This window comes from Microplitis demolitor, chromosome 1 (genome assembly GCF_026212275.2).
Source record: "Microplitis demolitor isolate Queensland-Clemson2020A chromosome 1, iyMicDemo2.1a, whole genome shotgun sequence".
Lineage (NCBI taxonomy): Eukaryota > Metazoa > Arthropoda > Insecta > Hymenoptera > Braconidae > Microplitis > Microplitis demolitor.
In genome coordinates, this window is record NC_068545.1 from 8,135,310 (window position 1) to 8,152,870 (window position 17,561).

General features: G+C 32.7%; 1 protein-coding gene across 1 annotated transcript; it reads right to left on the reverse strand.

Annotated features, from left to right (window-relative positions):
* Positions 1 to 924: 924 nt before the first annotated feature.
* LOC128667647 (ribonuclease H1-like) lies at positions 925 to 1,569 on the reverse strand. Its single transcript, XM_053738611.1, has one exon. The coding sequence runs from the start codon at positions 1,567 to 1,569 to the stop codon at positions 925 to 927; it is 645 nt and encodes a 214-aa protein (XP_053594586.1).
* Between the last annotated feature and the right edge of the window lie 15,992 nt (positions 1,570 to 17,561).

Sequence of the window (17,561 nt, forward strand, 5' to 3'; positions counted from 1 at the left end):
TTTTTTTTATTTTAAACTCCAATTCTAGTTTGGTAATAAAAACTCCTTTACTATTCTTTGAAGAAAATAGAGCTAATACTCTTTAAAGGAATATCTTTATTACCTTAATCATTAAATAATTACACTCAAAATTTTTGGATTTGAATCTTTGGATATAATAATGCTCACAAATTTGAATTAACACTCAGCACTCACAACCAATAACACTTTTACCCCTGTTTAAATTTATTCCTTTTGATACGGAAACTTTTATTTTATATAGAATTTAAAATTCCTTTATTTTCCTTTGCAGGAAATAGAAGCAGTGCTCTTTAAAGGAGGTGGCTTTTAACGTTGAACATTTATTTAATATTTCTTTCTATTATACTTGTTTCCGCGATACGTGATTTTTTTTTTTTTTTTATGATTTATTTTATGGATCTATAAAAGCGATTTTTATCGGTTTTATTGAATATAAAAATTAAGGATACCGCTGTACCTAGTTTGCGACTCTTGACTGAAAACGTTGAATTCAGCTGATAACCGAAATGCAAGCCTCTGCTCGGTAGAGTGAGTTGTTTTTCAAAATTTTCTTGAACGCCGCAACCATGGGGGTCCGAGTTTAGGGGAAAGGAAAATTTTAGGTAAGTTGCATCTTGTGAGATGTCCCGTTGACGGAACTTAATTTAGTCAATGCTAATTGTGCGCATTAGAGCGATCTTAGCTGACAATAACAGGGGACCAAAGAATACGAGAATGAAAGACAGAAAGAAAGAAATCTGGTAGAATACTTTTGTCGTACATCATTGAACCCATCTTTGTTTCTCTCAAGAGAAAATGGAATCTCTATTCCTATGGAGTGTTCAATATGAGTGACTGTTAGAGAAGTTTGCGAAGTCGGACATAACACCCCCCCCCCCCCCCCCCCCAAGCTCAGAAATGAATCTATTTAATATATAATTTAGCTCCATCTTTGGCCAATTGGTCGGCTTGCTCGTTACCATAGATTCCTTCGTGACCTGGAACATGGTAGATCTGGATGTCTCGGGCCTCCATTTGAGTTTTGATATATTTAAGCTCTTCTTTATACGAAACTGGCTTTTCTGTCGAGGTAATCCAATCTCGTTTCTTCCAATTTTCATACCAGGTATTAAGGCCATTGCATAAGTACTCCGAATCCGTGAAGAGATCTATTTTTGTTAAATCAAATTTTCTTATAATTTTCAAAGTCTGCAGAATAGCCTTCAACTCTGCCCCGTTGTTGGTTTTTCGGTTAAAGCACGGAAGAGACAAATTCTGAGGGTGATTTGATTCAAAATAAATACCTAATCCCGTTGCTGATTCTGTGGATCCGTTACAAAAACACGATCCATCAGTGAAGATGATGATCCGACCCTCAGAATTTCTTTCGAAGAGGTGGTTTAGCGGGTGGAGGATCAATTGTCGATATTGTAAATACTTATGAGATTCTTTTATAGATGAAATTTGTTTAAAAACTGGATTCGGATAGGAGATAATTTGCTCGTGACAATCCGCCCAGGAGTTGTATATTCCAGGTTTGTGCCCACTTAGGACCAGATAAAATGGCATTCTGCTGAGAGTGAGGGGGAATGAAATGTCCGGTTAACGGTAAAAATAGATGAAATAAGTTAAAAGGAATTGACTCGGTTTCCCACGGAAGTCCACAAAGCTTCTTTACAATGATAAATGATCAGGCAAGAGTCGTTTGAGTTATTGGTTGCGAGCTCATACTTATAATCTATAACTAAATATCTTATTCTAACTCTAACATATACCAAGATTACTGATTGTCAAATATGGGCCTATCACTAGGAACAAAGGTTTTCCTGCTAATACCTTTTCGTTGGTTGGATTCTAAATCTGATCCCTTCTGGTTCCTAGGCTTTACAACCACACACACATATATATATATATATATATATATATATATGTATATCTATCAAGTAAAAATATTTTCTTATAACAATTTCTTTGTAAAACGACTTGGACTATCCTAACATTCCTCTAAGTTTCCTTAACGGAAAATGGAGATGATACTCCTTAAAGGCATTGTCTCTTACAAAATTTTTAATAAAGTAAATATCTTTTTATAATATAGCAATATTTTCCCTATTTAGGGTAACCTAAGAATTCCTTTAAGTTTCCTTAACAGAAAATGGAGATGATACTCCTTGAAAGAATTGTAAAATATTACATCTGATTATTTAATTTTTACTATACTAAATACTAGTTCCTAGCTCTATTAACTATTCGACTATCTTCACCAGGATCCAATACGGCTTGTTGCTTCTCTGGGTGTTGCCTCGAAGTCCCTCAAGGTTTCCTCTCGATGGTATCAGGATCGTAACTACTCGCAAATTGGCCTCATTCTCTTTCTTTAACAGGTTTGACAGTGCTGGTGTGTGAGTGAAATATTTGTTTCCCCTCAGATCGATAGTCTCAATGCTGTCATTGGCATCGAGGATCTCGTGAATTGTGTAGTAGGAATAATGGGCGCCTGATATTACCAGTGTATTTATATTAGTTCTGAGAGTCCGATAAAAACTGCCCGGACGTTTACGGGGATTGATGATGCTCAATGTTGAGAGGCTTATACTCTCGTGATCTGGAATGGTGATTTGATCGAGTTTCGAAGCGTAAATGGTCAGATGCTCCAGATTGGTTGCCATTGATACGAAATTATTAACCAAATCGTTTCGATTATTACCCAAGGATACCTCGAGGCACAACCCGTTTGATGGAACCTTTTCCTACAACTTAAGTCAGCATGTGTCCAATCGACAACCCTCAAAATGTACCAATTAAGAGAGGGCCAGGTAGACCCAGAAAAACGGATAAACCTAATCCTCCGAGAAAGGCGACACCCGTCGTCACTAGCATCGGCTGGTTGTTCGCCTACTTTCCGTTTAAGGACAACCTTAAAACTATACCCGTTTAACAGGATTTCCATTTTACTTGTCTATCTGTTAAATGGACTCCCTCTTTCAACCATGAGATGCAACCTTCATTTGTCTGTACAGTAAATCCGCGAGAGTGTAAATAAGGTCTAAACTGTTTAATAGCAAATACAAGTGCCAAGCATTCCCGTTCTTGTTTAGTATATCTAGTTTCCGCATCTATCAATGTACGCGACCCATATGCAATGGGTAAAAATTGCACGATTCTTTCGGTGTTATTAGACTCCGATTCTATTTCAAATTCTTGACCTAAGATGCAACCCAGTCCTACCTCCGAAGCATCAACTATCAGGACGAATTCTTTGTCTGGATCGGGATGAAGCAACAATGTTTGCTCGCAAATCGCAGCTTTTATATCGTCAAAAGCTGTTTGTGCTTCGCTAGACCATTGACAAATTTTGTTTTTCTTTATAAATTCAGTCAAAGGTTTAGTTGTTTCAGCGAAGTTCGCAATGAATCTAAGGGGTCAGTCTTGATCCCTTGGGGAATGATTATATGCCCAAGAAAAGTCACTTCTTTACAGAAAAACTTACATTTTTCGGGTTGTAAGGTTAAGTTTGCTCCTCTTAGTCTTTGTAAAAATTTTCTTAGTCTGTTGTTGTGTTCTGTCAAATTATTAGCGGGGATCAGAAAGTCATCTATCAAATTCTCCAACTCCCCAGCATTTCTCATATCTTCTGTTTCATCATCCACCATTAATTGAAAAGTTGGTGGTGCTACACTGAGACCAAAGGGCATTCTAACAAATTCGTAATGTCCCTCAGGTGTAGAAAACGCTGTTTTTTCTCGATCTTCCGGAGCCACGGGAACTTGGTGGAAACCACGAGTTAAATCCATGACGCTGAACATTGTTGCTCCGCTTAATCTGAGCAACATATCGTTGATATTGAGTACAGGATATGAATCACCGACCGTCTTCTTGTTAAGGGCTCGGAAATCTATAACCATTCTCCACCGTTTGCGTCCTTGCGCATTCGCTTTCTTAGGAACGATCCATAATGGAGCGTTATATGAAGATCTGGATCTTTGAATAACATTAATTTCGATTAACTTTCTTACTTCACGTTTAGCTTCATCTTGATGTTCTTTGGCTAACCGAAACTGTTTGATTTTTGCCGGCTTATCGTCAGTCAATGGAATTCTGCAGAATGTAATTTTTGATAGGCCTAGCTCGTCACCCGGAAGGAAGAATCTATCGTGGAAATCCCGAACTAGCTCGAAAATATGTTGTTTTTGTTCCGATGTTAAATTATTAGTAGGAATTCTTTTCAAAATTTCTTCAATGCGATCTGAGGTTTCTAGAGGAGAGTTAAGCAATTCATCCTGAGATTCACTGTCGCTTTCCCCTGGTATATAATATTGGTTTACTTCATATTCTTCGATAGGAATTGGTTGCATTTCAAACTCAGCTCTGCATTCATTAAAATTGGTTATCATTACGATAGCTCTATCATTTTTTACCTTAACCGCAGCGTCCCCTAAGATGACTCCAAGAAAAGGCTGGACTTGGGGTACATATCCCTCAGCTAAGGAACTCGCTTGAACGTCAATTGAATAGCAGATACTGGTTCTCGGCGGTAAAGAAAACCACTGTTCTCTACCACCGTTAATGAAAGGTATGTTCCGTGTAGGTATATCTATTAATGTCAGTGACCGTTTATTAGATGATAATTCTGCTTTTTCTTTCTTTAAAAAGTCATTACCAATGATTCCCATACCGGCGATAGGAAAATCGTCTCTTACAATATGAAATTCAAATTCTTCCGAGAGATATTCGGATTCGAAAATTTTTAGCAAAACTACTCCTAAAGTTTTAATAATTCTAGTATCTATTCCACTTGATTGTAATATTCTACTAGTATCTATTAAGAGATGAGGTTTGAGAGCTTTAAGTTTTATCAGGCTAACATCTCCGCCTGTATCAATTAAAAATTTTTGTTGGTTTTCATGTAAGTCGCTACATGATGTCTTAATAACAGGGCCCGAATCAAGGTTTAATATAACCTTATGGTTTTGTGTATTGTATACAATAGGAACAGGGCATATAGGCATGTTTCCCAGAACCATAGTGTTGGTAAAGAACGAGATGATAGCCTTGTTATTAATAAAGAAATCATTACCAATGACAGCGTCATATTGGTTGATGGGAACTGCTGTTACGTAGAAGTCAATATCTAGATCCCAAATATTAAATGTTGTTATACCGATTATGGGAACAGACTCTGGAGTAATTCCTTTTACAGATTTTGATATTTCTTGAACTTCTACCTCTTCTTTCAATGTGGATAAGTTAATGAGATTATGCGAAGACCCTGTATCGAGTAAAACAGATACCGGCCTATTAAAATAATCTTTATTATTTAAAATGACCACCGGGTCATTTCCTATTCCTCTGGAAAAGGTTTTGCATTGAATTTTTTCTGTAGATCCCCGGCACGGGTTGGGCTTTGCATGTTCCGTATCTGAGGGTGTGGGGTAGTTTGGTTGCCCGACACCCCCCCCCATGCGTCGAGCACCATTGGAGTTTAAATTACGGCCTTTTAATGTTTCCATTTGTTGCAACAGTTCCTCGTATTTTTTTCGGTAAAATTCTAATTCTTTGTTCTTGTTATCCGGCCCTTGAATCGGTATCTTCTTTTGAAATTGCACGTGCTTCGCGATACGGTATCCCTCTGGCCTTGTCATTGGGTCCTCTAAATTACTAAAATTAGACGTTGACGGCTCGTTTTTCAAAAGATTGATTTTCTGATCGGAGCTAGGAGAATAAGCAAATGACTCAGCCTCCTTACTAGGATTGGCCCCGTAAATGGGTGTGGAACCATTATTATACTCCCGATGATTTCTAAATTGATTTCTATAGTCGTCATATTCCCGAGAGAGTTTAGAAGCTTCCCAAGCATCAATGCGAGAATTTTTACCATCATATCTCCGCATTCGATTCGAGTTATTAGCGTGATCGTTAGTAAGTTTGAGCGTTTCCTTAACTTCCTCAAATAGAGTGGTTAATATGGTTCTTTCATCTTTAAACTGATTAACAAAAGCAATTTTTAACTGTTTCGGCAGATTCTCATAAAGAATGTATTTAGCATCCACGCAAGCTGAAATATAAGCTGCGGGTCTGTTTGGTTCTTTATTTTTGATCGCATCCAAGCTAGACAAGATGTCTTTTAAACGGTAATAAAACTCTTCAATAGATTCCTCACGCTCCCGTTGGCACCGCGCTAGCTTCCTCCTTAGATATCTGATAGGATTGAGAGGCCTAAATTCTTTTCTGAGAAGTTCCAAAACCTGATTTACAGTAGTCAAGTCTTTTGATTCTACATAACATCTTGCTCGCCCTGTTATTCTACTTAAAAGGTGACCCACGTATAGTTCCTGATTATTTTTGGGCAATAGATGAAGTTGTTGTGTGACCGCTCGGTCAAATTTTTCATATGTTATCTCACCATCTCCTGAGAAAATGGGAACCGTAGCGGCAAAATCTTTTGCAGGGGTGTAAAATCGATCGATAGGATCTACGTTAACGGTGAGGTTCGCATTGTTAAGTGTATTATTCGCAGCGTTATTCGCAGTGACGGCGGCCGCCAATTCTTGCCTTTGACGTTCAAGTTCACGCCTTTGACGCTCTACCTCCGCTCTTAAATGATTGATCTCTGCCTCGGACATATTTATTTATCGTTAAACTAAACCTAAATTATTTATTCTTAATAACCCCTTTAAATACTTAGAGTCAACAAAACGATCACTTTCGTTCTCAATTAGAGAAAAGAGTTAATAACTCAGAAGTGATATTTTGATGCGTAGTTACGACTCTACATATACGTAATATATACCTATAAATACTTTTAAAAATTTACTTATTTCTTTTTCTTTTTTTTTTCGTACTTTAGCGAATTAAATATTAAAATTCATGTGTTTAAAGTAAATAATCAGCTAAATGATATTAAAATATTTGTCGAATTAGAAAAGTTTATCTTCCTTAGATGTTTGAGTCAAAATTAAAATAATATTTTCTTCTAATTTCTAGTCGATATTTTGTTCAATTTTAAAAATAATATTAAGCACGAGTTTAGAATATACATTTTCTCTTGGAAGAAAGGTAAAGCAATTAGTCCTGGATTTTTTATAACCCTAGGTACTTGGATCGGTCAAAGGACATTTTTGAAGTCATGAAGCCCAAGCGTTGTATAACCGTAAAGCAATATGCTTATCTTCAAAGTGCAAATATAGATAGATATATATTATTTTATTCACTTGCTTGTAGAAACTAACTTATTCTTAAAGATATTACCCTTGGGTAAGACTATTTCTCAAAAAGAAAAACTTTTGTACAAATCAAATTTGTGCAATAAATTCTATTTTTAAATGTATTGTCATAATCTAAGAACTTCCTTTTATTAGGGTTTTTCTTTCGAATAATACAAGAAAAAGAAATGGAACTAATTTATTATTTTCTCATTAAACTAGAAGTTTAAATATTGAATTTCGATACTTAGCTACAGTAACCGAAAATGTTCACACGGCTCCAACTGCCGAGTAGACATAAACCTAAGATAATTTATTTTATTTATCAAATTGCTGACGCGCGTAAGATGATATATATATATATATATATATATATATATATATATATATATATATATATATATATATATATATATATATATATATATATATATATATGAAAATAATTTATAGTTATTTAATCTATATCATTATTTTTCTCTTCTTATTTTATTACTATATTATATTACGGGTTTTGTTTAAATAATTTTTTTTTCTCTCAGAATATTGAGCCATCGAAATAAGATACTTCCTGCGATAAGACTGCAGTAACTTTTGAATAATTATTCAACTGCTTAGATATATGTTATATATGAATACTTTTTACTTATTTTGAATTTTATTTATTATTATAATAAACCAAGGAAGAGGGAACAAACCTCTTTATATGTTAATTAAATTTTCAAAATTTTCTATACTATTTTAGAAGGGCTAGATTACTTTTCCTACCTAAAATTCGTATTATTGTTCTTTTCCGACGGATAAATTTGTGAAATAGATGAATTAAAACGAATTCTCCGATACTTAACGGTCAATAGCTACCTTGCTGCAAAATCAGATCCCTTAATCTTTTTTTTTTTTTTTTTTTTTTTCTCCAACGAAAAGTTTCTTTTCTTAAAACTTTTATCGCTCTTTCTATCGCTTTTGGGGAAATATGGGAGTATATATCTATATATATATAACTAAATGTTAGTACAAATAATTTATGATCAACCTCAATCACATGCATAATAAAATAACAAAATATATAAATGTAAATCAACAGTTGGGTTGAAACTTTGAAAGTAATATTTTTTTTTTTTGTATGCTTCTTTTATGGAACCTTTTACATCCACTATGTTGCTATGATGGAATATAATCGATTCCTCGCTTTTTGGGGAAAAGATTTAAAATAAATCTGTAGTGGAAAAAAACACCATAAAACAATACTTTATCTATATTCATACGGATCAACAAAATATAGAGATATTCTCTTTATTTTCTTTATTTTATATATACTAAAGTGTTATTTAAATAACTCAAGAAAATATTTCCGTTGATAATCAAAGTATCAAATTTTCAAATAAATATATGCATTCTTATTATTGTGACTTAATTCTATTCTTAAGAGGAAAGAAGAATGCTATAAAAATTTCTACACCATACAAGTTTATAATAGAATAATAAAAATAAATCTATAAAAATGAAAACATCGATTTTTTATTAATTTTTTTTTTTTCAACGAAAAATTTCTTTTCTTATGACCGATCTTTTGTAGTAATAAAACAATAAAATCTAACGCGATTTTCCCTGTATAATTAAAAATAAAATTCCTTTATTTTTTCCGGAAGAAATTAGAGATAAAACTCTTTAAAGAAATATATTTTTAAATTGTAACATTTTCCAAAAAAAAAAATTTATTATACTTAGAATTTTTCTTTTAGACGAAAATTTAATAGTTTAAAATTGTACCGTTTGTATGACTCTGCTTTTACGTGAAATTAAAAAATAGTACTCTAACGATCGAATCCCACCGCTGCCACCAGAATATTCATTGTTATGTCCGACTATTATTTACTTGGTTACGTGGAGTAGGCGTTCGGACTAACTAATGCAATTTTCAACTCAAATATTTAGTTCAAGCCTTAATTTGTTTGTTTTGAGATCCGTTTCGATGTGAACTTACTTTTATTTCTAATTCGTTAAAAATAGAGTTATCTTTGTAGGTCGATGAATGTAAAAATGCGCTAATCAATACATACGATTTTAACTTAATAGCGTCCTTATTTCCTCTTAAATTTTTGAGGCTGATTGGGAAAGTTATTAAAATTGAAAAGAAAAGAAGTCAATTATAATTGCCTTACCTTTTGTGTTGAAGTATATATTTATATTTTTCCTTGCGATAGTTTCCGCGTTGTAGATCCTTGAATTGGCTGCTATATCTCGATGAAAGCAATCTCCGGATGAGGGTGGGGTGGTGACTTATTACTTAACTTATTTTGAGAATAATACACAAAATTTATTGTCACTTATGTTTTTTTTTTTTTTTATTTTAAACTCCAATTCTAGTTTGGTAATAAAAACTCCTTTACTATTCTTTGAAGAAAATAGAGCTAATACTCTTTAAAGGAATATCTTTATTACCTTAATCATTAAATAATTACACTCAAAATTTTTGGATTTGAATCTTTGGATATAATAATGCTCACAAATTTGAATTAACACTTAGCACTCACAACTAATAACACTTTTATCCCTTTTTAAATTTATTTCTTTTGATACGGAAACTTTTATTTCATACAGAATTTAAAAATTCCTTTATTTTCCTTTGCAGGAAATAGAAGCAGTGCTCTTTAAAGGAGGTGGCTTTTAACGTTGAACATTTATTTAATATTTCTTTCTATTATACTTGTTTCCGCGATGCGTGATTTTTTTTCTTTTTTATGATTTATTTTATGGATTTATAAAACCGATTTTTATCGGTTTTATTAAATATGAAAATTAAGGATACCGCTGTAACTAGTTTGCGACTCTTGACTGAAAACTTCGAATTCAGCTGATAACCGAAATGCAAGCCTGTGCTCAGTAGAGTGACGTTCTTCAAAATTTTCTTAAACGCCGCAACCATGGGGGTCCGAGTTTAGGGGAAAGGGAAATTTTAGGTAAGTTGCATCTTGTGAGATGTCCCGTTGACGGAACTTAATTTAGTCAATGCTAATTGTGCGCATTAGAGCGATTTTAGCTGACAATAAGTGGGGACCGAAGAATACGAGAATGAAAGACAGAAGGAAAGAAATCTGGTAGAATACTTTTGTCGTACTTCATTGAACCCATCTTTGTTTCTCTTAAGAGAAAATGGAATCTCTATTCCTATGGAGAGTTCAATATGAGTGACTGTAAGAGAAGTTTGCGAAGTCGCACATAACACTAGTTTGTCATTGACTAATTTATATCGAACTTTTGACACAAAAGGATGTCTATCAAATATTTTTTTTTCATTGAACTTTTGGTCCAAAGCACGTTGAATGTTATCACTTATAAATTTTGCCATTTAGACAGAAAAATATTAAAATAAAAAAAAAAATGAAATATTTGAAAATTATGGAACGCGCGTGAACGGAAGAATATACATATATGAATATATAAATATATATGAATATATTTCAATTCATGTAAGGAATCAATTTTTTAACAAAAAAAAATGTTTACTAACGAGATTACGCAGAAATTAATAATTATATGAAAGTACGTAAAATTAATCGACACAAGATAGTTGATGAGCTAAGATGATAATTTCAGGCTGTTGACACATCAATGCCTAGTTACCAATAAACATATGTATAAAAAAAGGATAACAGATTTATTTCACTTTACTGAATCGACATTAATTTTTTTTTTTTTTATTAATGATTTTTAACTTAATTAATGTGAAAAAATTAGTCACACAAAGTTTTATTACCGTTCTTTCATTTCATCATAAAAAAATTAATAAATAATTAAATTCGAAATGAGATGTGAGCACTCGCGTGTTGATAAAATAACAAAAAAAATAAACGATCAAAATTCAATAGATTTTTATTAATTGAATAATGAAATTTACTTGATATTGGTAGCTATTTCGAGTCTACATACATGGTCATTTTCCGCGCTCTTACACTGTTGAATACATACTTAGCACAAGACACGACCGTCCCTATTTATTTCTTATTTTAATAACAATTGCTTAAATTGACTCATGAATCTTCGCAGATAAAAAACATTTACTACGTTAATTAATATATATTTTTCACTCTTTTTGAATGAATACATAAAAAAATACTTTTTACTAGAAAAAATACTCTGATGAAAAATTATTTCATACGATCCCTGTTTAGAAAATCTCATAGAACCCAATAAATGCATTTCTACAGAGATTTTATAAGAATGAATGAGTTCTATGAGAAGTGCTATAGTTGAGTACAGAGCCTTATACATACAGCTATAAGAATCTATCGGATCTTTTAATGAGGGATTATATATATCATGTATAATTATGTATGATCATATATGATTATTAGGGTGTACGTTATTTACCAAATTAGATTTTCTTACTTGGCCATGATATAAATCATTTATTTGTGATCCAAAAACGTTAAAAAAAAATAAAAAAGTTTATTCTAATGCCGTTTAACCCTGCCTAAGTAATAATACATTCTCATTTCAATACAATGAAAAAAATTTTATTACTTGCTTAAAAATAAGTGCAGAGTAGTGACTAATACAATTATTTGTAGGAAATTTCCCGCTCTTCAAAAAAGGTCTCTTATGATTTTTTCGTGAGTCTAACTGTTTAAGAGATATTGAAGGTCAAAGTTTGACAGGGTGGCCACAAAGAAACGATTTCAAAATTCCCTGATATTTCCCGGTTTTCCAGTAAAGTGTTTCACATTTTTTCATGATTTAGAAATTTTATTGGTATCATTTAGATATTCAAAGCTTTTATTATGTTTTCATTTTCAATATATAAATTTGATAATTGAATCATACGAGAAACCATAAAAAATGGCAATAAAATAAATTAATATTGCTTTCTTTGGATTATTTCATGTTAAAAATGCGTAAGTTAAAATATTTAATAAGAAATTTTATGATTCAAACAAATTCAAAATACACTGGTTACAAAAATTAAGGGATACTAAAGAAAATTTCAATTTTTTAGTACTTTTCAACAGTATGTAATTCTAAGGAAAATGGTCATACAACAAAAATAAAAAGGCAAACTATAGCTTCAAGTGTCTAGTTTCTGATCTGGTCTTTGAATTTTTCTATTATAAACGGTTCCGGAGCAATAAAAATCATTCATAATCATCGAAAAAAATTGATTCAAGCTCGAAGACAGTTTTTAAGACGAGCAAAAATTTGGTGAATGTCTTTTTTGATAGTTTTTTTAGTATTAATCTGGAACTGCACAAAATAAAAAAATTTTAAGACCAGATCAAAAAACTAGACACTTGAAGCTACAATTTGCCGTTTTTGTTTTTATCGCACGACCATTTTTCTTCGAGTTACAACCTGTTAACAATCACTTGAAAATTTGAAATTTTTTTTCATATCCCTTAATTTAGAAGTGATCAAATTCTGGCTTTGATCTATTTGACTTAGGAGAAATAGAATTGCACTACTTAAAATTACCCCCTAGCCAAACGGTAGAGATTATAATATCCCCGAACCTGTAAAAAAACTGTTTCGCGAGCAAGTTTTAACTTTGACCCACTTAACCCTGAATAAAACACCGTGAGATAGCTGGAACCGACCCTGAAGTGAACGGTAAAAATTATCCCGTCGCAGACCTTTCAGAGAGCTTTCTGAGTATGCAATTCTGGCTTTAACCTACTTGATCTAAAAGAACTGGACTTGCACTACTTAAAATTACCCCCTAGACGAATGGTGCGAATTACAATGTCGCCAACCTTGTGATATAGCTATTTGGGGAGCAAGCTTCAGCTATGACTCACTCAAACCTGAAAAAAACACTACGAGGTAGCTGGAACCAACTCTTAAATGAATGGCATAAATCCTCCGTCCTGGGCTTTTCCGAGAACTTTTTGAGCACTTTTCGACCTCTTATTTATAAAATACTAGCGTAAGTCTACACATGTGCTCGTGACCTGAGTATTTATATATAAAATGACAAAATATCCTTCCTAGTCTTGTTCCTTGTCGAATTTTCGCGCTTACGGAGCTTTTCAGTCATCTAGGAGCTTTTTTTTTTAATTTTTTATACGGTAAAAACACTTTTTGTTTAATTTTTTTTTTGGCGCTAATAAATGGCGCTAAATACTTATTTTTTGGAGATCAATGACCATTGAGGGACTTTGGCGGGCAGTCTATCATTCTACCAATGATTGTTTCACTAGATCTCAAGACTGGCTACAAATTCAATAACAATTGGACATTGCTACAACTCAAAAACTTGAATCATATGTTCTTAGAATACATGCTTAAAATAAACACTGTTAAATGCCTAACCTCAGCTCCATAAATTTCATCATTAAACACTCATTATTTCTGATTGGTCGAATGCAATGTTTAAACTTTCTTAAAATACTTGAGCATGTCTTTTACTACGAAATTCGATGAAAATAGGTGTGATATATCTCCCCTACTCTATAATTCAAGTTATCAAAATATTCAAGATCAGTTACCGGGATGAACCCACATCGCGACGGGTAAAGGGCTTTTATTAATTAATTGTTGAGTAGAAAATGACTCACAATATAAATTCTATAACTCAACCAAGAAGCTTAATAAGACCGTCACGTGGCTAGTGTAAGAATGTTTCATATTCGGAAATATTTTCTGAATACTAAATAAATCTATTTCGTACCGAGTGGGAATGCGATAGACAATTCTGATTGTTGATCTGCGTGGCTTTAGGGTAGGTCTGGGATTTTTAAGCAAGAGAGGAGCAGTGAGGGGAATATGGGCCCTCGAGAAATCTCTGTTCTTAGCGTCTGTCTCTATCTGCACCCTACGACAATGGAATGTTGGAGTGAAAAGTATAAATAAGAAAAAGAGATTTTAAAAAAAGAAGAGAATCTGTATATTCTTGTATAAAATTATAATGTTGTTTGCACATATGTGTATTCAAATGAATTAAGTAAATATAATTAGACTTACCACTCAGCTTGAGGTGGTTTACAATTTTATTGATTACACTCTCTCACAATTCACCACATTAAATTTTGTGATTGCGGAATTATACAACTATTATTTTAATTTTTTAATGCGCTGGGACACTGCATTGTGGATTTGTGGTTTTATATCAGTGGAATTAATTATTCTGTACCAACTTGGAGCTACTGGGGTACTTGCCCTTGCGATGGAGGTGCTGTGGCGTAAAAAAACTAGAAAGTAAACCTAGCCAGCACAGTTCGGTTGGGGTGAGGCTTGAGTGATCACAAGAATTCCGATTTTAACAATCGCTAGATCCTCATCCCGCGCCTAACGGCCAGAGACCTCCGATCAAGCTCAACGCGTGTCTAAGCGGTCACCCAACCAAGCAGTGATCATGCTCGATGCTGCTTATCTTGGGTGATCGCCCGAGCGCAACGAGAACAGATCGGCTGCCTCTACCACTTATAAAACAATAATATGAAAATATGATTTGATTTTTTATTAAATGAATAAGTATTCAATTTCATTTTTAATAAATAAATATATGCGCACTTAAGTAATTTTTTGTAAATAATTAAACTAAACCAAGAAAATAATGATGTCTATGAGACGAATCATTAAAATAATCACGACCGTATGACGCCAACATTACTTATATAACGACGTTTTAATTTTGAACATTTATTACATAAAATATCGTACACAACTAGTGACATCGAGTATAATCAACTTACGTTGTATTTTTATGTATATTATTATTAGTATTATTATTTTTATTATTATTATTATTACTATTACTATTACTATTACTATTACTATTACTATTATTACTATTACTATTACTATTGCTATTACTATTACTATTACTATTATTATAATTACTATTACTATTACTATTTTATTACTATTATTATTAATATTACTATTACTATTATTATTACTATTATTGTTACTATTACTGTTACTATTACTATTATTATTACTATTATTATTACTATTACTATTACTATTGCTATTACTATTATTATTACTATTATTATTATTATTAAGGGGTACATCACCGGATTTAGTTCCTCTTGGTGCGTCTTCTAATTTATCCGCAATTCTTCCGACGAATCCTTCCATTCTGGAGAACTTGGATTCTAAGTTGTCGAACCGCTTTCCGTCCTTCTCCCTCTTCTTCTGTAGATAGCACGCAATGTGCTCGCGGAACTCCTCCAGTTTGTCATTAAGTTTATCGTTCCTTATTTTATTATCCCGAGCGTCTTCGATGATGTCCGAAGTATCATAGGCAACTGTTTGCCTTGGCCTTCGCGGCATTTTTTTTTTTTTTAAATATTCACTTATCACTTTTCACACACTTCTGACACCAAATTGTAGTGCCTGGTATCTTAAATTAATATCACTTATACACTACAATAATATAAAACACCCTTATAATACTACACGAAGAAACACCCTAATATATATATATATATGTACATACATTTATAAATTTTTCAACGGATGGTATTTTTTAACTCTACTTAACTAAGTATGATAGGTTATGACAAAATTCTTTGAAAAATCAACCATGAGAACAAATACAAAACCTAGATTTCTAAATAAATTTACCTAATAAGTAGTTTGGTAAAGATTGTCATAAAAAAACACTGGGATTCCCTCATAGCGCGACCAACGAAAGATTAAATCACTCATTTTAGATGTCTTAAATTTTTCAAGTTGAATATAAAACGTACTGTTTTCAAGCTTGAAAACACATTTGTAACTAAAAGTATTTTCAAGTTAAAAGTATTGAAAATTAAGTTTTCGAGCTTCTTGAGTTTGAAAACAGCAGAAGGTTTTGAAGATGTCCCGCAGCATCAACCGATTTATCGATTTATCCTACCTTTTCCGAAATGGATTGATCGATTGACTTCAAGCCTTAATCTGCTTTGGCATTCAATGAAACTCGTCTATTGTGGCCTTAACCATTTCAATTGGTTGATTCGTTCAAGTGGTGTCATTAGCGAAAGAAACGATGAAAAATGTATTTTTTTTTTTAATTATCTTTAAAGTAACTAATCTAATCAATTGCTAAATCTAGTCAGTTCTAAAATTCCAACTAGTTCAAAAAATATCGGTGTCAAAAAACTTCGAAGAACCTGAAAATGTATTTATAATAACGTTTTCAAACTCCTGGATCTTGAAAACAGCGGGAAGTATTGAGGTTGCTAGACAGGATCACCCGTTGGCCAGATTTTTCTTTTCTATAGTTGACTAATATGATGGCAGGTTGAAACGTAATTATTGAAAGTACTCGCGTTTCGTTAAATGTAACAACGACCAATGCTTTATATTTCACAATACTTCGTTTTATCGAGCACTACATTGTATGTAATTCTCTCTCCATTTCATTACCCAACCATAAAAATATGATTCGAACGTACGGTACTGTGATAATTTTTTTTAACAGCTCAATTTAATTCATTGTCCGTGTAAAAAAATAAACTGCTACTTTTATCATGCTTTACATAATTTAAATAAAAAAAAAAATCTCATAAAGGAAAACATTAAAATTTTTTGAACAATTTATTAAAATTTCTGAAATGATTGACTGAACGTTGGATATATATTCATAATACTCAGTAAAAACAAAATTATTGACGACGACAACAATAAGAAAAGTTTGAATATAAATTTAAATATTTGTACGCGTACAGTGAAAATATCAAAATTCCCTCTAATTTAACAGAATGTTGCGATAAATCCGATTATACGAGACTTTATAATGAAGGTAGAACACGTTTCACTGCTCACCATGACAAAGTTTGTGAAGCGAGCAGCAAAGTCCACTGATCCATATTCATAAACTCAAATCTCCTGGAAATTTAAGCTGTCCGACGAGGAGAAGCAAGAAGGAAGAAAACGTTGCTATCTTCTGTCCAGTTATCTGTTCGTGTCGAGGATCAAGGAAGATACAACCTAAAAGGCAATCGTATAAGCAACGGCAGCAGGAGTAAGAGGGTATGATGACGGTTGAGCTTTTCTAATTAGAAGGATTGTCAAAGCGCCATAAGGCGTCGTTAAAATTAACATGGCGCACCCTATATCCTGCTCATTCTGCACTGCTGTTCTACTACTGAGGTACGATCTCTATACTTAATAACGCTCCACCTATTTATATTTAGATCTTCTTGTTATTTTCTCTTTATTATCGACATAGTCCCAATCTTAATAGACTGTAGACAGTTTCTATGTCTTTTTATGTAATAACTAGGTTATTAAATGATATTATAGAAAACTTCAATTATGCAATATAAATATCTTTAAGAATACCGACATAAGATACACTGATAGAAAATTTATTTTGGCTCAAGAAGTACTCTCTTGAGCCAAGAATTTATTTCTGAAGAAAGCTAATTA

Excerpts from the sequence above, each read along its gene's own strand:
- LOC128667647 (XM_053738611.1), bottom strand. The coding sequence starts at position 1,569 with ATGCCATTTTATCTGGTCCTAAGTGGGCACAAACCTGGAATATACAAC.